Raw genomic sequence first — 23368 nt, forward strand, 5'->3', positions numbered from 1 at the left:
GGCAAGGCCCAGACACCATGCCATGGCAGCCTCACCTCCCTGAGAGTCAGAGACTCGGGCTGCTGGGCTGGTTCTGGGGCTTCCTCAGCCCCACGGATGCCAGGAAGAATGAATACAATGGGGCTGGAACCGCAGGGGGCTATGGGTCAGGACTGAGGGGCCGGTGACCATGGTACATGGAGGTACCAGTGACACAGGAAAAGGCAGGAGGGGTACAGAGAGGGTATGGCTGGATGGGGGTACAGAGGGAGGTATGGCTGAAGGCCAAATTTAAGCTGCTAGGGAAGAGGTTAAAGTCCAGGACTCCCTGGGAGCATTCTCTGAAATCTCCCAGTTCCACACGCAGGGCCAGGGAGATGGGCAGAGCTATGGGGTGTAAATGCGGGGATGAGACGACAGTGTAGGGAGGAGGGAGTTAGGCTTATGAAAGGGAAAGGAGGGGCTGATACTGCAAGGATGGGCTCTGCCTAAACTACAATGGACCCAGGTTGCTGGCACGTCGAATTAAAAGGTCGTAGAGCAGTTTTTAAACTAGGGGCTGGGGGAAGCCGACAGGTGTGGAGGAGCTCATGGTTCGGACAGACACTCCTTAGGGGATTCTCTCTGTCCTAGTAAGGTGGGGAGGACAGAAGCTGATAAGTACAGTTAGGAGCAGAAAAGAAACAGATGAGAAGAGTCCCAGACAACTAAACAGTGACGCATTTTATAAGTGCCTGTATACAAATGCTAGAAGTGTGAATACTAAGATGAGTGAACATGAGTCTGGTATTAAATGAGGAGACTGATGTAACAGGCATTCCAGAAACTTGGTGGACTGATGCTAATCAATGGGACATGGTAATACCAGGATACAAGTCCTGACCGAGCGGGTCGTGCTGGTGGTGGAGTGGCACCATATGGGAACGCAGAGATTCATAGATTCATAGATTCTAGGGTCAGAAGGGACCAATGTGATCATCTAGTCCAACCCCCTGCACAAAGCAGGCCACAGAACCCTACCCATCCACTTCTATAACAAACCCCTAACCTATGCCTGAGTTATTGAAGTCTTCAAATTGTGGTTTGAAGACCTCAAGCTGCAGAGAATCCACCAGCAAGTGACCCATGCCCCACACTGCAGGGGAAGGTGAAAAACCTCCAGGGCCTCTGCCAATCTGCCCTGGAGGAAAATTCCCTCCCAACCCCAAATATGGCGATCAGCTAAACCCTGAGCATGTTGGCAAGACTCACCAGCCAGCACTCAGAAAAGAATTCTCTGCAGTAACTCAGATCCCATCCCATCCAACATCCCATCACCAACCACTGGGCATACTTATCTGGCGATAATCAAAGATCAGTTGCCAAAATTAGGCTCTCCCATCATACCATCCCTTCCCTAAATTTATCAAGCTTAATCTCAAAGCCAGATATGTCTTTTGCCCCCACTACTCCCCTTGGAAGGCTGTTGCAGAACTTCACTCCTCTAATGGTTAGAAACCTTCATCTAATTTCAAGTCTAAACTTCCTAGTGTCCAGTTTATACCCATTCGTTCTTGTGTCTACATTGATACTAAGCTTAAATAATTCCTCTCCCTCCCTAATATTAATCCCTCTGATATATTTATAAAGAGCAAGCATATCCCCTCTCAGCCTTCTTTTGGCTAGACTAAACAAGCCAAGCTCTTTGAGTCTCCTTTCATATGACAGGTTTTCCATTCCTCGGATCATCCTAGTAGCCAGAGAGTCCAATAGAATAAAAATCTGAAATGAATCAATCTGTGCTGTAGGATCTCTAATAGGTAGGAAGGTCAATGCTTGACCACTAAAAGTAGGGGAACATGCTACCGACCCCATGAGCCGAAGGGTGATAGTGACTGAAAAGCTCCTGGAGCTCAGAGAGGCTATACAATAGAAAACTCAACAATAATGGGAGATTTCCCTCTCAATGGAAGGAGAAACTGAGGCACGGGCAATGACTTGGGCAAGAGCACAAATGGAGTCAGCAACAGAACCCAAGAGTCCTGACCGCCCCCCTCCTGCCTGCTTTTAACTATGACACGCCACCCCTCACCCAGAGCCAGGGTAGAGCCCAGGAGCCCTGGTCACCCATGTCCTGCTCTAACCATTAGACCAGACATCCGCACAAAGCACCACTGATCTCCAGCCCCGAGGAGCTGTTCCAGCTTCCACAGGGTGTGCTGGAAATTCAGGGACTTGGTCGGGGGCGGCTCTTGGCTTTAAAAGCAAAATCAACCCTCCTCCACCATACACGTCTGAGCCCCAAGCCCCACACATCCCTTCCCCAAGGTCAGCGCGGGTCTGGTCTGGCCTCTTCCCTTTGGGAAAACCTTCCCATTGCTCATCAGCCAACCTGTTCTCACCCCAGATGAGGGCTGGGGGCACTGGGGGCTGAGGCTGCTGGCACAGAGGGAGGCTGGGGGCTGGGGGCACTCAGGGCTGGGGTACTGGGTGCTGAGGGTACTGGGGGCACTGAGGGGGTCTAGGGACTGAGGGGTGCTGAGGACTGAGGGCTGCGAGGTGCTGGGGACTGAGGAGTGCTGAGAGCTGGAGGGTACTGGGGGGCACTGGGCATGCTGAGGACTGGGGGGTGCTGAGCCTGAGGGGCACTGGGAGGTGCTGGGGGCACTGAAGGGTGCTGAGGCTGGTGGCACAGAGGGAGGCTGGGGGCATTGAGGGCTGGGGTACTGGGTGCTGAGGGTAATGGGGGCCCTGAGGGGATCTGGGGGATGAGGAGGGCTGGGGGCACTGGGGGCTGAGGGGTGCTGAGAGCTGGAGGGTACTGGGGGCGCTGGGCACACTGAGGTCTGGGGTTCGCTGGGGCTGAGGGGCACAGGAAGGTGATGGGGGGGCACTGAGGCTTACTTGGGGGAACTGGAGGGTGCTTCCTGAGCCTGACTGTTCTGGAAGAGCATGTCCCTCTGCAAACAGGACGCTCCCCCAGCAGGCCGTGCTGCCCTGGTGTGGCACTAGAGGGCGCTGTTATACAGCGCACAGACAGGAGCTCAGCAGGGGGCTTGTAGCCAAATTCCAGACCAAGCCCATCAGTGTCAGCCAAAGCGTCTTCTGCCTGTCCCTGTGGGCTGCCTGTGCAAAACGGCCAAGGGTGGCTCCAGGCACCAGCACACCAAGCGCGTGCCTGGGGCAGCAAGCCACGGGGGTGCTCTGCCAGTCACCGCGAGGGCGGCAGGCAGGTTGCCTTCGGCGGCATGCCTGCAGAGGGTCCACTGGTCCCGCAGCTTTGGCGAACCTCCTGCAGGCGTGCCGCTGAATCCGCAGGACTGGGGACCTCCTGCAGGCAAGCCGCGGAAGGCAACCTGCCTGCCGTGCTTGGGGCGGCAAAATACCTAGAGCCGCCCCTGCAACGGCTGCTGGGTTCCACCCCAGAGGTGGCTGCATTTGGACCCTGACGGATGAGATGGGAGAAGGGTCTGACACTGGGTGCCGTGGGGCACAGCTACAAATGTTATTATAGGTGCTGGGGCAGCACCTTACGGCCGAGCTCAGGGCCCCGTGCTGCACACGGTGTGACCCAGGCCATGCCCTGAACAGCTCACACTGTGACTATATGTAGGCTAGCAGGGGAAACTGAAGCACAGCGAGGGGAAGTGACTGGCCAAGGTCACTCAGCAGGGCAGGTGGGTGTCCTGAGTCCCAGCGCTCTGTCACTGGCCCCCCATGTATCCAGCACCACATGCCCATTGGCCCAGCCCCCTAACAAGTGCCCAGCACTGCCAGATCCTTCCTCCTCTGCACTGCCAGCCCTTCACCCACCTCCTGGCGCACCTCTGCTCTGTAGGGCCTGACCCCATGTCCAGCAGTGGGCAGGTGCCCGCCAGCCCCTTCCAGCAGGGATGTTCTGCCCCTTGGCCCCCCCTAACGCTGACTGCAGCACCCCCAGCCAGGGCAGCAGCACATAGGGCACCCCCCATGGCCACAGCCCAGCAATTTGCCAGGATATGGGGCTGCTGGAGGGGGCCATCCCCTCGGCCAACCTGAGCAACAGGCCTAGCCCCAGACCCAGCCCCCCATACCAGCCGCGATTCATTACCCGCTGTCAGTGTGCGGCAGCCCCCAGCCGGGTGATAGCCCCAGCCCCGGCCATGGCTCCCAGCCCAAGACAAAGGGCCCTGGCTGCCCTGCAGAGGCTGCGGCTGGCTAGCTCTTTGTGCTGGGATGACAATGGCTGGAGATGGCAGGATTATGGGAAGGGGGGCCAGGCCCATTGATGAGGGCTGTGATCTCATCACAGCTCCTGGGGATAATCTCTCCCATCCCCAACCCCCGCCCAGCCTGCTCTGCCTTAGCTGGTGGGAGAGCAGGGCAGGGCTGGGCCGGGCAACCAGCCTGGAGGCAGGGAGAAGCAGCTGTTCCAGCCCCAGCCTTGGGGGATCCTCTGGGGGGGCCAGGCCTGGATGAGGACTGCTGGCGAACTCGCAGGAAAGCGCCTGGGAGGGCAGACACCCCACCCCACTGGCAGCTAGACCCCCACCACGTCCAGTCGGACAGGCCCTGCAGTGAGTGGAGGGGGCTCCTGCATCGGGGAGGGCCAATGGAGGAAGACCCCCGTGTGTCCTGCTGGAAAACAATGGGCTCATTCTGGAGCAGGGGAGGGGAGGGGAGGGCCCAGGGCTTTGGAACAAAGATGCCATTTAGTGTCCACCTGCCAGACCCTGATCCCCAGGGGATCTGCCGTGGCGGGGCTGGGGCTGGGGCCCTCCAGATAAGAGCTGCCACAGCGGGTCAGCCCAATGGTCCATCGTGCCCAGTAGCCTTGCTGGAGCAGAGGCAAACAATCCCAGGCTGGAACTCTCCTTCCAGAGGATATGGTGGTACCGAGGACACCCCTCCGGGGAGGGGCCCCCATTATGGAGGAGCGGGGGATTAGAAGATGAGAGATACAGAGAGCTGGGTTGTGATGAGCAGGACACCTGCAGGGTGAATTGCTGCCTGAGTGGAACTCATGAGACATCTAGACAGCCTGGTAGGCAGTGCTGGGCGGAGCTGGTGGGTGTGAGACCTGTAGGTACCAATGACATAGGGAAAGGCAGGAGAGAGGTCTTGGAGGCTGCTAGGGAAGAGGTTAAAGTCCAGAACTCCTTGGGAGCATCTCTGAAATCTCCCAGTTCCACGCGCAGGGCCAGGGAGACGGGCAGAGCTATGGGGTGTCAATGCAGGGATGAGCTGATGGAGACCAGTGGCTCTCAATCTGTCCAGACTGTCCCCCTTTCAGGAGTCTGAGCTGCCTTGTGTACCCCATGTTACACTTTCCTTCAAAACGACCTGCTGATAAACTCAGACATAATAATACAAAAGGGTCACAGCCACTAGTACTGAAACATGGCTGACTTTCTCGTTTTGACCATATAATTGTCAAATAAATCAACTGGAATCTAAATCTTATCCTTACAAGTCAGTGTAAAATACACAGAGCAGTACAGACAAGTCGTCGTCTGTATGAGATTTTAGTCTGTACTGACTTTGCTAGTGCTTTCTATGTAGCCTGTTGTAAAAAAAGGCAAAGCTCTAGATGAGTTGATGTACCCCTGGAAGATCTCCCACATCCCCCTGGCTGAGAACCATTGGTGTAGGGAGAAGGGGGTTAGGTTTACAACTGGAAAAGGAGCAGCTGATGCTGCAAGGATGGGCTTTGCCTAAACCACAATGGACCCAGGTTGCTGGCGTGTCTAGTGGAGCAGTTTTTAAACTAAGGGCCAGGGAAGCCGACAGGTGCGGAGGAGCCAGTGGCTGGACAGAGATGCCCCTTAGAGGAGGAGCTATTATGGGGATTCTCTCTGTCCTAGTAAGGCGGGGAAGGGAGGAGCTGGGAATGTCAGGCTTGTGGGCAGGGAGGTGCTGAGTGGGTGGCGGGGGTGTGTGTGTGTGAATGGACTGTCCAGTTCACTGACAACACGGAGGACGAGCTGGGAACCCACCTCAGCCCCAGCTCCGCAGAACCCTCGACCCCAGAGTCCTCTGCCACTGACACGCAGGCAACGGCTTCCCACCCTGGGGCCAGCACTCACGTGAGTGTGATGGCCCCCAGATGAGGTGCTAGTCGCCCAGCCCCCCTGGTTGGTGCCCCCCCAGCACTCACGTGAGGGCGATGCCCCCGGATGAGGTGCCAGTCCCCGCCCCCGGCACTCACGTGAGGGTGACGGTGAAGTGGAAGCGCTGGCGCAGCCCCCGGAAGGTGACGAAGGAGCGGGCAGGGAAGCTGCGGCTGCTCATCTCGCAGTAGGGCTTCTCGTAGTCCCCGGAGGGGCAGTCACACTTGAAGCCCCCAACCAGCAGGTTGGTGCAGGTGCCCCCGTTCTTGCAGACGCCCAGCGTGCAGCGGCCCAGGCGGGCGTTCACCTCACAGTGCTCTCCTGTGGGCAGGGGCAGCTGTCAGGGGCAGTGCCAGGGAATCCCCCGCCCCAGGCATGTGCTGCTGGTCCCTGGCTGGCACTGAGAGCCAAGGGCACAGCACCCTACTGCACCCAGCACCTAGGAACTAATCGCCCTGCACCAGACAGCACCCCCGGCTCGAGCCCTCCCAATTCTCCGGCTCGCCAAAGGTCCCACCAGCCCCAAGCAGCTCCCCACTGCCACACACCTGGCACACGCCGTCATGCCTGTGACCAGCCAGCCTGGCGCACTGGGATACCTGACCGAGCAGGGCGCGAGCTCCAGGCCCCACTCACAGCCAGGGACTTGTCTTCGCACATGGCTCCCTGGGATGGTAGCACTGGTACGTCGGCGTGGGGGTCTGCATAAAGCCAGGGGCACCGCTGCTTGCCTGGCAAACACCGTGGGGCATGAGGCCAGCTGGAGCCCAAAGGGACATGGGTTCTGCTGACAGACCCCAAGCTGGAGGCTGCCCTGCTGGAGTGATGCCAGGGAGCAGGTGCTTGCCCCGAGGCTGGGAAAGGGGGTGCTGCGGGCACAGGGGGAGGGGCTGCGAGGCTCGCTGGAGTGAGGGCATGGCGAGTTAAAAACAGGGCGGAGATGTGCACTTCTTGGGATGGGCAGGATGCAGGTGGCAGCACTTCACACTGGAGCGGGGCCTGGGAAGCTGGGGCTGGGGCAGGCCAGAGGGCAGGACCCCCAGCTCCTGGATAAGAGGGGAGTGGGCAGGCAGTGTGGCCTGGAGCACTGGCCTGCACTCAGAGGAGCTGGGTTCTGATCCTGCCTTTGCTAGGAGACTTTGGGTGAGTCCCCCCTTGCTCTGTGCCTCAGTTTCCCCCAAACAGGGATAAGGACCCTGAGCACCTTGCGATGCATTCAGAGCTCTACAGCTGGAAAATGCCATTACCCCCCGTAATCGAGGCCCAAAGAGCTGGCCTGAATTTCGATTCCAGGGGTCCTGTGCAAGACCCATCAGCTGTATGTGCGGCTGTGGCTGGCGGCTCTCCCTGCTGTCAAGCAGGCCCCTGAGCACACAGCAGATAAAATAACCCGGAGAACAGAGGTCTGGGAATTCACAGAGATGAAAGTGCTGCCCTGGCGCCCCAAACCCGCAGCCCAGATACCCGCTCTGCTTTGCTCCGCCTCGGGGGCACTAATGGGACGCTCATCCGCCCAGTCATGTGTTGCATGCAGCCCAGCACCCGCCCAGCCCCTTAAACAGTAGGTGCTTTTAACCCCCACTATCCCGCTGCCTCCTGCCGCTCAGACAATAACCAGGCCAGTCAGTTTCACTGCCCCACTGCTGGGCTGCACCCCCTCAAGGGGGAGGGGCCTTGGCTGGGTACCAGCGCCAGCTTCCATGGGGACTGGCAGCATCCAGGGCACTGCTCACTTGGCTTGTCTGTAAATCTAAGGGCCAAATTCTCAGCTGGTGCAAATTGGTGCAATGGGACCAGCAGAGAACTGGGCCCACCCTTGTTGTGCCAGCAGCCTGGAACCCATAAACAGTTAGTTAAGGGTTAACAAGCTCAGTGAACCTGGCTGACACCTGACCAGAGGACCAATCGGGGGACAAGATACTTGGTGGAGGGAAGTCTTTGTTTGTGCTTTTTGGGTTGTTCTTTGTTCTCTCTTGGAATTAAGAGGAGCCAGATGTGTAACCAGTTTTCTCCAATCTTTCTGAAACAGTCTATCATGTTCTAAATAGTAAGTACTAGATAGGAGGCGAATTAGTCTTTATATTTGTTTCCTTGATTTGCAAATGTGTATTTTGCTGGCAGGATATTTCACCTCTGTCTGCTGTAACTTGTATCTTATGCTAGGGGGGAGGGAGTCTCTCTGGTCTATGTAGCTGAGACCCTGTAAACATTTTCCATCTTGATTTTACAGAGATAATTTTTACTTTTTCTTTCTTTAATTAAAAGCTTTCTTTTTAAGAACCTGATTGATTTTTTTTCTTGTGTAAGACCCAAGGGGACTGGGTCTGAACTCACTAGGGATTGGTGGGGGGAAGGGGGGGGAGGTGAATTCCTCTGTTTTAAGATTCAAGGAGTTTGAATCACACTAATCTCTGTGTTAAGATTCAAGGAGTTTGAATCACACTATCTCTCAGGGTAACCCAAGGAGGGGAAAATCTGGGAGGGGAAAAGAGGGGGAATGCTTTATTCCTCTTTGTTTTAAGACCCAAGGAATTTGGGTCTTGAGTCCCCCAGGGAAGGTTTTGGGGGGACAGAGTGTACCAAACACTATATTTTGGTTGGTGGCAGCGTTATCAGATCTAAGCTAGGAATTAAGTTTAGAGGGGTACATGCAGGTCCCCACTTTCTGGACGCTAAAGTTCAAAGTGGGAATAAGATCTTGACAGCTGGGTACCAGCGCTAGCTTCCATGGGGACTGGCAGCATCTGGGGCACTGCTCACTTGGCTTGTCTGTAAATCTAAGGGCCAAATTCTCAGCCGGTGCAAATTGGTGCAATGGGACTGCACCAGCTTACACCAGCAGAGAACTGGGCCCACCCTTGATGTGCCAGCAGCCTGGAACCCCGCAGAATCTGGGATTAATGACAACGGCAGATCTGGTCTATCTGCACCTCCTGCTTGAAGCAGCCAGCGCATTCCCAGCCCAGAGACCCTGCACATGCCAGCCCCATGCTGCACTGCAGTCCCGCAGCCAGGAGACCCGACAACAAGAAGCCTGTGTGTACACAATCCAGCTCACACAACAGACCCTACAACAAGCCCGTGTATAGACAGTCCGGCTCACACAACAGACCCGACAACGACAAGCCCGTGTGTACACAGTCCGGCTCACACAACAGACCCGACAACGACAAGCCTGTGCACATGCCCGAAGAGGAGTAACGACTGTGGTGACCGTTTTATTGCCAAGGGGACGAAGCACTGAAGGGGCTTGGCTGAAATCTGCTTAGAGCTGGTGGTAGGGTGACCAGATGTCCCGATTTTATAGGGACAGTCCTGATTTTTGAGTCTTTTTCTTATATAGGCGCCTATTACCCCTCCTTCCCTGTCCCGATTTTTCACACTTGCTATCTGGTCACCCTCCTGGTGGAGCAGGTCACTCGTGATCACAGGCCAGCACGTGCTGCCGTTGTTTGCTGGCTCAGGGCCGTAGCCTGGTAACTGTGTGGGGCAGGGGCTGTCATTCCCTGTCTGTGCTGCATCCACCCAATGGGGCTACAACATGCTGCTCAACACCCACGTTTAGGGTGACCAGATGTTCTGATTTTATAGGGACAGGCCCGATTTTTGGGTCTTTTTCTTATATAGGTTCCTATTACCACCCCTCCAACCCCCTGTCCAAATTCTTCACACTTGCTCTCTGGTCACCCTACCCAGGATCAATAACACTAATGGCCAGAGGCTAGGCCGAGGCTGCTGGCGAGAGACCCAGGAGCCGATGCCTTGGGAAGTTGTAGATTTATGGCTGTTTCTATGGGAAGAGGCACCAGGAATCACCAAGAAACAGATTAAACCTTTCAGCTGCAGCTAATACAAACTAACGCGTGAGGCGACTGCTTCGGCACTGCACTAATGCACGTGTGGGTGATGCGTCGGACAGGCAGGCCGGGGCCGGGACCAGGGGGTGCGATTGGTTTCTTTGCTATGACTTTGGCAGTCGAAGACAGAGATTTTGAACAAGCGATTGCAAGCTGTGCCCCGGGGCAGACTCCCACCACAGAGCCAGGGATGCAGCTGGGACCATGGCCAGGCGTGTGCCATGCGGAGACCGTCCCTGTGCCCAGGGCAGGGCGGGCAAGGAACTGGCACGTTAGGAAGTAAACCCCTGCCTTTTAGCATGGCTACTGAGAGGCACTTTGCCCTGCTGCATTATTCCAAATGCCCCCCTCCCCCAGCTCCATCTTTCTAACTTCCTGAGCAGGCCAGCACCTCCCAGAGAGCCGCTTGGCTGGGCCAGTGCCTCCCTCCCCCATGGCTTGCTGTCTTTGGGGTTTACCAGCAAGGCAGTGGGAGGGGGAACCTATTCTGTGGCTCTACAGTTTCACCACAGGGCCACCTGCGTGCGGCGTGCCAGGGATGCTGGGCACAGCCCAGACAAGCCCGGCTTGCGTGGATCGCAGGGGGCACAGGGTGCCCTGCAGAATGCACCCCCCCATCCTGTGCCCAAGTCTCCTCAAAAGCCGGGGCAAGCGTTCAGAAGTGTTCAGCACCCAGAAGCTCCCATTGGGACCCTTCTCACTGGGGGCATTCTCCATTGCCCCAGTGGGGGAGGGGGATACTCCAATCCCCCAGTGGGGGAGGGGAATTGTCCACTGCCCCAGTGGAGGAGGAGGATTCTCCACTGCCAGGGAGCTCACAGCTTTCTACAGTCCTGGGTCACACTCCCTTCAGCACCATCACCCCATCTACAGTTGGGGAAACTGAGGCACAGAGCAGGGCTAAGGGCTAAAAAGAGAATTTGTGACCCAGCCAGGGAGAGAACCAAGGAGTTCCAAACCTCCGCCCCCACCCTGACACCACTCCCCTCTTAGAGCTGGGAAGAGAACCCAGAAGTCCTAGCTCCCGGCCCACATTGCTGTAATACCGGACCCCCCATGTCTCTCCCAGAACATGCCTGAACCCAGGAGTCCTTCCTGCAGCCATGTGTTCTAACCATTAGTCCCCACATCCCCATGTCCATCCCAGGTGATAGGGGAAGGGCAGGTTACTGCGGTGCCAGCAGCCTCCTGGGGCAGGGCTCGGGAGCAGGCAGTGCCAGGGACACTGGGGGGGGTGTGTGCCAGGGCCTGGTTTATCGGGGTCCTTGATCCACAGTGGGTATCACAGGGGCACACCAAGCAGTTATGTCACAGCTGGATTTTGGGGGTCACTAGTTGCTGGGGTGCATAGGGATGGGGGGCTGGCAGCTGTGGAGCATGTCTGTGGGGAGGGAGAGTCTCTGGGAGGCTTTTCTGGGCCAGGCTGGGGGTGTCTGTGTGCAGGGTAATGGTTTGGGGGTTCACCCCTGGCACTGGAAGCTGGGATTCTCTAGGCAGGTCTCCCTGGGGTGCCAGGCAGGTGGAGGTGAAGTTGGGGTCACCAAGAGGTAGGAGTTTGGGAGCAGTCAGAGCACACCAGAGCAGTCCGCAGTCTGTGCTGGATGCCGCATAGCCTGCCCCTTAGCACCCCAAAGCCGGACACCCCCACGTTTCACCGTCGTGTCACAGCCCTTTATGGCATCAAATTCACTTCTCCCCCTCCCCTATCAGCCCCCCCCACTCCTCCCCCCACATCCCCAGTCCTCCCCCCAGAGGATTTCAGGAAGGATCTCCATTCCCAGCCTCTCCTCCCGCCCTAATGACCAGCTTCAGTTTCCAGGAAAACTGATGCTCCCCCCCCCCTACCCCCCACCCCGAAAGGAACCCTGCCTGCAGAAGGGAACTCAGGCTGGCACTGGGATGACCCAGCTCGGGCCCAGGGGGATGCAGCGTGGGATGTGGGGGAGCTGCTCCCCTGGCTCAGTGTCACCAGCTAACAGGGGCTCCTCAAGCAATAGGCCACTCGGGACTCCGATCCCAGGGCAGCCACTGAGAGCCCCCGCCCCACCTCGCTCCCTCTCACCGCATGGCCAAGGTTCATGGGGGCCCCTCGTAGCTCTGGGCCTGGCTGCCCCGGCTGTGGTGCTGAGCAGCTCTCCCAGCCATGCCACGAGCCCTGGAGCACCAAGTGACCCCCAGGACCCCTCCCTGGGCAACGGAGCCTAGCCAGGCACCGAGCCAGTCCAGCCGGTCACTGCCTGGGCATCACACCACGCTCCAGCCTCCCCCTCTCCAGGCCGCAGGGTCGGGGACTCGGAGCCCGGGGGGTGGGGAGGCCAGGTCACAGGGTGGGTGGTGTCCCTGCATGGAAGCAGACCAGACATTGGGCGTGGGCAGCCCAAGCTCTTAGCCGGCGCTAAGAGGGGGCAGGGCAGGCCAGGAGCTCGGGATTAGAACAAGAGGCTGCTGCATCCTCAGGCTGCGGCTGGGCGGCCCCACAGGTGGGGGCAGCCTGGCCAGTGCAGGAGGCTGCCCCACTCCATGGCCTGCCCCATGGCTTGCAGCACGGCCTCCAGCAGAGCTCAGCGCTCCGGCCCCGGCTCCAGTCCCTGGAGAATCTACTCACGGTGGGGACGCTCCACCGCAGGGCTGGGGCTTGGGCTGGGGCAAAGACCCCGCCTCGGTAGGCTGACCAGAGAGCAAGTGTGAAAAATCGGGATGGGGTGGGGGGTGGGGTAATAGGAGCCTATAAAAGAAAAAGCCCCAAATATGGGGACTGTCCCTATAAAATTGGGACATCTGGTCACCCTATGCCTAGGCCATGGGCCTCAGGGACACGCCCACAGCCCGGGGACACCCCCCCCCACAGGGACACACCCCTGCCCCATAGGGACACGCCCATGGCTCACAGGGACACGCCCCCCGGGGGGACACACCCTCCCCCCACAGGGACACACTCCTGCCCCATAGGGACATGCTCACGACCCTGAGGCACCCCCCCCAGAGACACATCCCTGTCCCATAGAGACATGCCCCCGGCTCACAGCGACATGGCCCAACAGACATGAGATGTGGCCACTGCCCTGGGCTGGATTTGAACTAGTACCTTGGGGGGGTGAAGGTCCCCCCATTCCCCAGCCCTCCAAGCCAGCCAGCAGAGGCCCCAGGAGGTGGAGACGGATGGCTGGATGGGAATACAGAGGGGGGATATGGAGGGCGCTGGCCGGACAGTACAGTTGGACGGAGACGGACAGAGGGGGGTAAGGCTGGAGATGGCCGGGCGCGGTATGGCCGGGGATAAGGAGGGGGATATGGAGGGCGCCGGCCGGACAGTACGGATGGGATGGCTGGACAGGGGCATGGATGAGGACAGAGTGGGGGACGGCTGGAGATGGCCGGGTGGGGGTACAGCTGGGGCTGACCGGACAGACAAAGGCATGTGTAGGGACAGACAAAGGAGCCCTTTTCCCCTCCCCCACCCACCCTGCCTGGCCCCTCTCCCGCTCACCAGTGAAACCGGCCTGGCAGTGGCAGGTGTAGCCACCCTCCCGGCGGTGGCAGCGCCCGTTGCGGCCGCAGGGACTGGAGTAGCACAGGTCGATCTCACTCTCACAGTAGTGGCCAGTGAAGCCAGCGGGGCAGCGGCAGCGCAGGCCGCTGACAGGGTGGATGGGCCGGAAGAGGATGGTGGTGGAGGCCAGGAAGGGCGCGGAGCTGTCAAAGCGCAGCACGGAGACGCAGCGCATGTAGTTCTCGCAGGGCTCCCGCAGGCAGATGTTGTCGTCGAAGGGCAGCACCCGCTGCTCAGAGATGGCAGCCAGCAGCGTGCGGTTGAGGTAGAGCCGCTCCTGCAGGTCCTGGGAGGGGACGTAGCGGCCCTCACGGGCCCCGCCCGGCAGCAGCACCGACAGGCTGACATTGAGGATGTGGGCGGCTGGCACGTCCGAGTCGTTCTGGATGTTGAAGAGCACTACGTGGTGGCGAGGGGCTGAGAGCACGGCCGCCACCCCCTCCAGGAAGAGCGCCAGCAGTGGTGACAGGAACCGCTCCGGGGACATGTTCTCCAGGCGCAGCGTGATGCTGTTGGTCAGCATCTCGTCCGTGACAATGGTCACCTGCAGGGTGCACTGAGCTGCCACGCTGTGCACGCCGTCTGCCGAGAGATAAGGGCAAGGGGTGAACGGCGCCCAGAGGGGCTGGGGCTGAGCCTGCCATGGGAACAGGCTTTCTACAGCTCCAGAGTCCACCAGGGGCTGGGCTAGCAGGGGCTGTGGGTCAGGACTGAGGGGCACCAGCAGAGCTGGGGGGTGGGGGAGCCCAGGGCCGGGATAGCAGGGGCTACGGGTCAGGAGTGAGGGGCACCAGCAGAGCTGGGGGATGAGGGAGCCCAGGGATGGGCTAATAGAGGCTGCAGGTCAGGACTGAGGGGCACCAGCAGAGCTGGGGGGTGGGGGAGCCCAGGGCTGGGCTGGCAGGGGCTGCGGATCGGGAGTGAGGGACACCAGCAGAGCTGGGGGTGGCGTGGGCACACAGGGCACATGGGTTGTGTCTTCAAACAGGCCCTCAGGCAATGGCGCCCTCTGTGACCTCCAGCCTGCTGGTCTTCAGCCATGTCCATCCCCCCCGCCCCCACTTAGCCCCTGCAAGGCCTGGGGCTCAGAAGGGGCATTTTGGTGGGTCATCTCCTGCACGAGGCCAACAGCTGTGGGCCCAGGGCCAGCAAGTGCCAAGGCAGATGGCTGGCAGCCAGCACCCAGCAGGAACCCCTTCCCCAGCAGCTGGGGAGCCCTTCTCACACGCTGGACCTCACTGGGGGCTCCTTCAACTCCTAGCCCATGTCAGCCTGTGGCTACCAGGTGATGTACCCTGGCTAGTCAGTATCTGCCTGGCTCCCAGCCCAGGGGACATGACAGACCACACTGCCAATCACTGACCAGCCTCACTGGAAGCCCGACAAAATCTTGCTGTCCCAGGGTCTGAGGCTGTTTGCTACAAAAACCCTGGCACATATCCCTGGCCCAGCGCGGAGGGCACAAGGAATGCCCCAGCACATACCCCACAAACAGCCCCAGCACATACCCCGCAAAGACAGACAATCCCAGGCACAGCCCCTGGATGGATGGATGGATGCCAGGCTCAGCCCCTGGCCAGATAGACTCCTGGGCACAGGTCCCACCCGTCCATGGCCCCAGCCTGCCCTTCCTAAGCAGGTAACTGGCGGCGACAAAGGGGGGGGCAGGAAGAGCAGCTGGCAGGGGGTGGTTCTCACCAGTGCACCACAGGCGGGCGGGTCAACATCAGTCCTAGGTGACAGATGGGGAAACTGAGGCCCAGAGGAATGCAATTTGCCCCAGCTCACACAGCAGGTTGGGGGCAGAGCAGGGAATAGGACCCAGGAGTCCAAAGGCCCCATCATTGCTGCTTCTCCAGCCTGAGGTTAATTCCCAGCCCAGCTCCAAGGGCTGCCACCTGGGACAGACAGGGAGCAAGGGGGAGAGGCCGGCAGGGGCTAAGCAGGGCATGTGGAGCTGCTCTCTCATCTCCAGCACCCGGAGCCGGTCTGCCCTCCCCTCAACCCTCCCAGAGCCAGTCCGCCCTCACCAGCCCCCTGGAGCTGGTCTGTCCCCCCACTCCACCCTCCAGAGCCGGTCTGCCCTCACCAGGCCATGCCCATCTCATCTGGGTCCAGCAGCTCAGCCCCAGCCGCACTCTGTGGCAGGTTAGTTCTGGCCACAGGAACAGCCTCTCTCACTGACCCCGGGGATTTAGCCTGCGTGAGTTGCCCCTGAACCCTAGGGGAACTGAGGGGAAGGGGCACATGCTGTACCAGGGGCTCATCACACTTCTCCATGCCATAGCAGTGAGGCCTCTCTGTGTGGAGAACCTCCCTCAAATAGAAGCAGTGTAGGGGCTATGACACACAGCTGAGCATCCAGCAGAGGGCAGCAGTCTCTGTCGCTCTCTCTTTCACACACACACCAGTTCATCACAACTCTTAGCACTACTTCAGCCAGGGAGCTCAAAGCACCATGCAACGGCAGGTCAGTAGCATCACCCCCATTGGACAGCTGGGGAAATTGAGGCACAGCGTGGGAGAGTAACTTACCTGATGTCACCGAGGAAGTCAGTGCCAGAGTCCTGATCTAACCACTAGCCCTCACATCCCCCCCCCCAGAGCCAGGGAGAGACCACAAGAGTCTTGACTCCCAGCTCTGTACTCAGTCCAGACCGCAAAAATCTGAAGCCACCTTCCTTAGGAATGGGGACTTTGCCCTGGTGCCAACATTCACATTCCCCCTTCCTCATGTGCGCCTCCCCACAGAGGTGGCTGCAGCCCAGCAGCACCACATTATCTGGGCAAGGAGCCACTCCTGGGCACCGTGACATTTCATTGTGGAAATGCAAGGCAAGGCTCCAGCACCATGAACTGAGTGAGGGGGGGCTGAGCCGGGGGGCTAAGATGCCCCCAGGCAGGGCAAGACACTGAGAAGGGGTGTACACAGAGCCTGGAGAGCAGAGTTACACATCTGTGTGGTCCTGCCTGCCTGAGGCTGCAGAGAACTGCCCCCAAACACCTGTCTCAGGGTGATGTGAACTGCTCTCATTCACCACTGCCAGCGTTCACTCTGAAGCCTGATGGTGACACGTTCAGTCCAGGCCTGGCTGTTTCACTGCTAGTCAGTTCTGCAGAATCTTTCTGCCCATCTGGGGTGAAGCCTGGACATATGTAAGAGGGGCCTGGGGCTGTGAGGGCGGAGCTTACGGGGCAAAGGCTTGAGACCCTGGCATAGTCCATGGGTCCTGTTTCCAAAGCTGCGGGACCCGGGGTCATGACCTCACCAAGGAGGTCAAAGGTCATCATCCCCACCAGGCTGCAGCAGAGAATGAAGAGGGGCCACTTGGCCCCACAATGGCCCCGCCTGACCAGCGGGAAGGCCATGTGCAGGGAGCCCATGCCCATGCTTGCGCCCCCCGACCTATAGAGCATGGGGTAGCACAGTGGCCGCATCACACTCTCCTGCAGGAGATATTTACTGAGTGCCCAGCACCCAGCCCATGTCTATCTCAGCTACGTCCATCCTGGAATTCACTCTCCCAGCCTTGGCGCCCGCCCCCCTCCAGGCCCCCGATTCTCCTGCCCCAGCAGACTGATCCCCTCCCCCCAACCCCTCCTCACCTGCCTCCCTCTCCTCCCAGACGGGACATTCCTGGGCCGAGCCCCCCCAACACCCCACACCCTGGAGCAGGCAGCCGTTAGCTCAGCAAACACGGAGCCCTGGGTGCCCAGCACCAAAGGGCTCTTGGGCTGGAGTGCGGATGCCTTAGATGCCTGGGGCAGGGGCTGACAAACACTCCTGGCCACAGGGGCCTTTTTCTCACTCCACACCAGGTGGCCTCCCTGGGCCTGGAATAGCAGGGACTGCGGGTCAGGAGTGAGGGGCACCTGTGGAGCTGTTGTGTGGGGAGCCCAGGGCTGGGATAGCAGGGGGCTGCGGGTCAGGAGTGAGGGGCACCTGCGGAGCTAGGGGTGTGGGGGGGAAGCCCAGGGCTGGGATAGCTGGGGCTGTGGGTCAGGAGTGAGGGGCACCTGCGGAGCTGGTGGAGGGCAGGGCTGGGATAGCAGGGAGCTGCGGGTTGGGAGTGAGGGGCACCTGCGGAGCTGCGTGGGGGGGAGCCCAGGCCTTGGCTAGCAGGGGGCTGTGGGTTGAGAATGAGGGGCACCGGCAGAGCTGGGGGCTGCGGGGAGCTGGCTCTAGCAGACCCTCCTGAAATATGCACATTTTCCCAGCTCTATTCATTGTTTGACAAAGGACAACGGCTGCCATGGCAACTGCCAGCGCATCTCCCCTGCGCCCACAGGCAGGGCCTCGGATCAGCAGGGCCCAGGCTGGGAACCCCTCCTCCTCCTGCTGCAGGGGGTGAGGGCAGTGCTGGCACCAGGCAGTGCCCCATCTCCCCCTGCTCCCTGGGGCACCGTGCTAGGGCCCTTCCCTCCATCAGGCAGGGAGCAGGGCCTGGCAAGGACAGCCCAGGCTGAGGGACTCTCGGGGCCTGGGGGGGCATAACCCAGCCTGTCCTTCCAAGTCCCGACCCCAGGGCAGAGTCAGCTCTGCCTCAGGGCCCAGGCCCTGTACTGGGACAGCCCGAAACCCCAGCTCCTCCCTGTGCAGCCCCCGCTCAGTGGCCCAGGCAGAGGGCCACACTGGGGTCACTGGTTTCTGTGCGGACACCTGGCCTGCACCGAGCCCCAGGGAGCGCATTATACGTAGGGCCCAGCAAACAAAGCACAGATGGTACCAGCCTGCCCTGGAGCGTGACCAGCAGCCCAGAGACAGAAGGTTCTGCTGGCCCAAGGCTGGGCCTGGCTGGACCAGGGGCAGCAGGGAGATGATGTCACATCCCTGTGCCCCTCATCTTCTCCTGCTGGGTCTGATGCCAGGGGTGTGTCCCGGAGCACAGGCCTCTGCCCAGTGACCCAGCCCTGCGCTGGCTTCCTGGGAATCCCCCCAGTGCAGTCCCCAATTGCCCAGCCTGGGCAGCTCCAGTGCCAGGCTGGGCCCAGCGTCTCACTGGGTCTGCGCAGCCTCACAGAGCCCCTCGGCCGCAGTGACTTGGAGCTCAAGCGCCAGCACCAGGCATCTGCTTGGCTCCCCAGCACACAGGGATTCAGTGAAAAGCTGGGCTGAGTCCGCAGGAGTTCGGAACAGCCCAAACCCAGCTAGAGACAATGGCTGGGCGCACACAAGGGTCCCCCTAGCTCCCAGCCTGCCACAACTCTACCAGCTCCCCTCAATCCTGACCCGCAGTCCCTGCTAGCCCAGCCCTGGGCTCCCCCCAGCTCTGCTGGTGCCCCTCACTCCTGACCCGCAGTCCCTGCTAGCCCAGCCCTGCCCCCCTCAGCTCTGCCGGTTCCCCTCACTCCCGACCCGCAGCCCCTGCTAGCCCAGCCCAGCCCTGCCCCACTCAGCTCTGCTGTTGCCCCTCACTCCTGACCAGCAGCCCCTGCTAGCCCAGCCCTGCCCTCTCCCCAACCCCACTCTGCTGATACGCTGTCTCCCTCACTGCTGGGGCCAGAACAAGAAGCATGGGTGTAAATTGCAGTGAAGTCAGTTTAGGCTGGAGCAGAGGAAAACACCCACCAGGGCAGTCCCACTTCGGGAAGCTGTGGGATCATTGTCATGGGGGGCTGAGTCCAGGCTGGACAAACACCTGCCGGGGTGGTGGAGGTTCCCTTGGCCCTGCCTTAGCGCAGGCTGCTGTGCTCAGGGACCCCCCTGGCCCCTCCAGTCCCACCTCTCTGTGATCTGACGGCCATTTGGGGAACATGTCCAAACCCAGCATTGCTCCACATGCCAGCCCAGTGGAATTCCAACCCAAGTGTCCAGGGACTAATGGCCAGTGCTCAAGCCCCACAACCTCCCGGCTCAGCCTTGTAACCTGCCCCATGGGGGCCCTGCCAGCCACCTACGGCCCAGTGACTGGTGCTGCCAGCCCCACACTGCCAAGCAGCTGCCGGCCCCGGCCCCTCTGAGACACGGCCCCGGGGAGGGTAGGCAGGCGAGGGAGTGGGAGCGCGCCCAGCTGCCCTCGTCCCCCTGCGTGCCCAGCCCCTGCCCAGCGGCCCGTGGCTCTGGCTGGCCGCTCTGGGTTGCCATGGTGGCGGCAGGAAAGAGCCAGCTATGTAGGGGAGGCTTTTGTTCCTTGCTTGGTTCTCTTCTCTTTGACTCACGAGACAAACGCCCCCTTCCCCGAGCAGCAGGATGCTCAGCCTGGGGGGAAGGCAGCTGGGGGAGGGAGGAGGCTGCAGGAGTGGCAAGGGACTGGGGGGCCCGCGGGGAGCTGGGGAAGGGGCTCTGGGGTGAGCGGGGGAAGGTGACAGATGGGAAGCTGAAGGGGGGTCAGGGCTGAGAGTGGGGAGCTGGGGGAGGTGCTGTGGGGCTAGCAGGCAGGAAGGCCGGTGGGGGAGGGGAGGGGAGGGGGAGCTGCCCCTATTCTCTAGTCCCCAGCTCATTCTTCCGCTTTCCGACCTGGTGCCCCGAACCCCTTTGTGCCCGGCTGCCCCCACCCCGCCCTCACCCGCCCCGCCTTTGTGCTGCTGTGCTGGAGAAGAAAGGGCTCCTCCCCCCACCCCGGTCTTCCCCCCCATCTCTGGAGCGGTCACAGGGACGTGGCTGCAGCCGGATCCTCTAGCACCAGACCGGGGCCAGGGGGAGCTGAGTGATGCGGGTCCCCATGTGGATCACCATGGAGACAATGGTCCCATGGTGATGCCCCCAGCAGGCACCCACCGGGCAGGGACCATCTGCGGCATCAGCCCCCTCCACGTCTGTCCTTCCCATGTGGCCTTAGGCCCCGCCAGCCCCACACTAGCCTCAGACACATGGGGGGGCAGACTCACTGACTCCAGCTCTGGCTGGTTACACCCCAAGGACATCCCCCCCAATCTCTCCTGCCAGCCCCACACTCTGTGACCTTCCCCCCCAGACATGCTGGGTCCCACGCTGGCCTACCCCAAGCGGTACCATGCGAGTCTCTGGGGGCTTGGACGCTGGGGTCCCCTAGCAGAAGAGAGGTTCCTTGCTGGACTCAGACCAGGCCGTTTCCAGGCACAACGCGGGGCTGGGCAGGCCAACAGAGCTGGGCCCAAGGCCTCTGTGCCCAGCTCAGGACTTGGCTGCACCAGCACTGGAGGGATTAAAGGAGGGACTCCATTGCCCTGAACCCCTCCCACTCCAGACCTCAGGGGTGTAACACCCCCCCAGCCCCAGGTGCCCTCTGTGAGCAGGGGGGCAGCGGAGCCCCGGGATGACATCAAGCGCACCCCCGGCCCATGCAGCTGGCAGCTAACGCACAGTCGCAGGCCTGGCCAGGCTGGGGAGAGATTAACAGCACAGTTGAGTTAACGGAGAGAGAGTGTCTCACTGCTCCATCCCACACAGTCCACTGCCGAGACTGACTCTGCCACTGCCACGACTGACTCTGCCACTGCCACCCCTGCCCCCCTCCTGAAGCCAGAGGGGCAGGAACCATTAATGATCCAGGAGGAACCCTGCCTGTGCCCCCCACAGCACAGCATCCCTCTCAGCACCCTACCTACACCCCTGACAGCACAGACCCCCCTGACAGTGTCCCACACTGCCTGGGGGAAGCTGCCTCCGTGACATCAGGGATCAGCCCCGGCTGGCGCACAGCCCTGACTCTGCGGTGGAGCAGATGTGTAAATACTTGCGCCCAGGGCAGGCCACAAAGGCAGGAGCTGGGCTGGGACACGAAGGGTTATTTTGGCTTCCAGGTGTCAGCAAGACACTGGGATGGGCCAGAGCTAGGTGAAGGGGGCCAAGCTCAGAGACCAGGCTACGGGACCAATACCCCTCTTCCAGCTCCAAAACTCAGCCATCCCCTTCCCCAAAGCCAGTTCCCAACCAGCCGCCTCAGCCAACCCTCACCCCATGGCCATGCTCCCCATGAACAAAGGGGGCCCCTCATTCCAGGGGTGCAAGGCAGAGGTGGTTGGGGGCACAGCGAGGGGAACCCACAGCACCACCCAGGAATGACTTTATGTCCCCCCAATCCTACCCTGCACATGGCACCTGCACCCCCCCCTTCAGTTCAGTAGGGCCCATCTGCCTCTGGTGCCCTGTGCTGCTCCCCAGCCCAGGGTCTAAGCCTCTCTCTCCCCGTCACGCTGCAGGGAGATGGGGTCTGGACCCTGGGACACATAGCTTCACAGCCAGGACACTCCACAGGCCCCAGACCCAGCAGCCAGGGATGGAAGGTCTAGCCCATTTCCCACCCAGTGCCTGGCTGGCTCGTGCCAGGTGGGGGCATGGACCTGGGGTTGGCGAGGGATACAGCACCAGTGGACCTTATGTTATGAAGGAGCCTGTGATTGCTGGGAGCCAAGGGGGTCTGTCTGTTCCACATCCTACGGGAGGGCGATGAGCGGCCAGGCCACGCCAGGAGGAAGGGGACGCGGCCAGGTGGAGCCAGGCTGCGCTTTTGTGACACCGAAGCCTTGGGGGGAACTGGAGGGAGGCCAGCAGGAAAGGGTACAATTATCCCAAACCCCTGGCTCTGGGCCCCTCAGAGCAGCAGCAGCACCACAAGCCCCTGCACTGGCCTTTCCTTTGGGTGGGACTGTGCTGGCCGGGAGCCAGGGATCAGAGCTGACCCACAGGCCCAGGTCCTGCAAGGTAGCCCAGGACCCGCTCCCACCAGAAGAGCTGGCTGCCATCACTCTTAGTGCCTAGTGCTGAGCCAGCAGCTGAACATAGCTTCATGGGAGGGTGGGGGGCGTGTAGCAGCATCCACAGGCCAATGCTTGGGAAATTGAGGCACAGGGAAGGGCCAGCATGAGTCTTATGGTGGTGACCGTTACATTACTGGTGGGGCACTGCATTGCTCCTTCAATGCCAATCCCATGCCAGCAGGCTGGCACAGGGCACTGGGATCGGGCCCAGACTGCAGAGCCTATCCCCTTGGGGCACTGGTTCAAAGCCAGCTGGGGTCAGCAGTGGCTGAATGTTATTGCATCTCTGAGCCGCTTAACTCCCCCTTCCCAGGGCGGAGCTCCTGCTGCCAGTGCCCCACACAGCCCCAGCTGCTAGGGTGACACGGACACAAATCCCAGGCCTGAGAAGGGCAGCGGAGGGGCAGAGTTCTGCTAGCGCTAGGGGCACAAGGGGCTGGACACAGGGGTGCAAACAGGCCTCAGTAACAAATTGCCCCCAGGGCAACCTGGACCACAGGGACAGCTGGGCCTGCTCAGGTCCCAGCTGAGCCAGAGGATTGGGGTTAGGGGGATCATAGGGAGGGGGGGGTCCCTTCCATGGGGAGGGGCTGCTCAGTAAGGGGCAGGGGGTGCTGCAGGGGGCCCGGCTCTCTGCAAATGGCAATGGCCAATCAGGGTGGCCGTGCCCTGCAGGGCTGGCAAAAAGGCAAGACACAGAGGCTGTGCGGCTCGCAGGAGAAGTCTGCCAGGCATTGACCATGACCAGCCTGGTTCCTGTCAGGCACCGGCCAAGCTGGAGGGGACGGGGACAGGCTGGGTGCCAGCCAGCTCCTGACGTACACACACAAGCCCAAGGCGGTGTCCCAGGGGACATTGGGGTTCCCCACAGTGTCTGTTCTCTCCAGACACCAGCGAGGCCCTGGGGAAGGTGAGAGCCCAGCAGGCCAGGGGTTCCAGACAAAATCGGGGCATTTCAGCGACAGAAAAGCAGCAGCCTAACCATCTCTCGCTCTCCTCAGCTGGAGCATTGTCTGACAAGTCCACTTCCCCAGCCAGCCAGCTCCAGCCAGCACTCAGCAGGGCCTGGGCAGCATCTGAACAAAGACCAAGCTAAACGGGCCAGCTCAGCACAATGAGTGGCTCCACCAGAGGCCGTCACATGGCCATTGCCGTGCTGCTCGATGCTGCAGCCTGGATGTGCCAGGCCCCCAAGAGTCACCCCCACTGCCAGGAGCCAGGCTCAGTCTCACCCC

At 60.6% G+C, this 23368-nt stretch overlaps 1 protein-coding gene across 5 annotated transcripts in view; it reads right to left on the reverse strand.

Moving 5' to 3' along the window:
- The window catches only part of CELSR2 (cadherin EGF LAG seven-pass G-type receptor 2), a 65390-nt gene that overhangs the window by 32468 nt on the left and 9554 nt on the right, over positions 1 to 23368 (reverse strand). For all 5 annotated transcript variants that reach the window (XM_030561106.1, XM_030561108.1, XM_030561105.1 and 2 more), the window contains exons 2-3: positions 13392 to 14036; positions 6146 to 6368 (exon numbers count right to left, since the gene is read on the reverse strand). In XM_030561106.1, coding sequence (XP_030416966.1) covers positions 6146 to 6368; positions 13392 to 14036 — 868 coding nt within the window. The remainder of the gene's footprint in view (positions 1 to 6145; positions 6369 to 13391; positions 14037 to 23368) is intronic.

This window comes from Gopherus evgoodei, chromosome 4 (assembly GCF_007399415.2).
Source record: "Gopherus evgoodei ecotype Sinaloan lineage chromosome 4, rGopEvg1_v1.p, whole genome shotgun sequence".
Taxonomy (NCBI): Eukaryota; Metazoa; Chordata; order Testudines; family Testudinidae; genus Gopherus; species Gopherus evgoodei.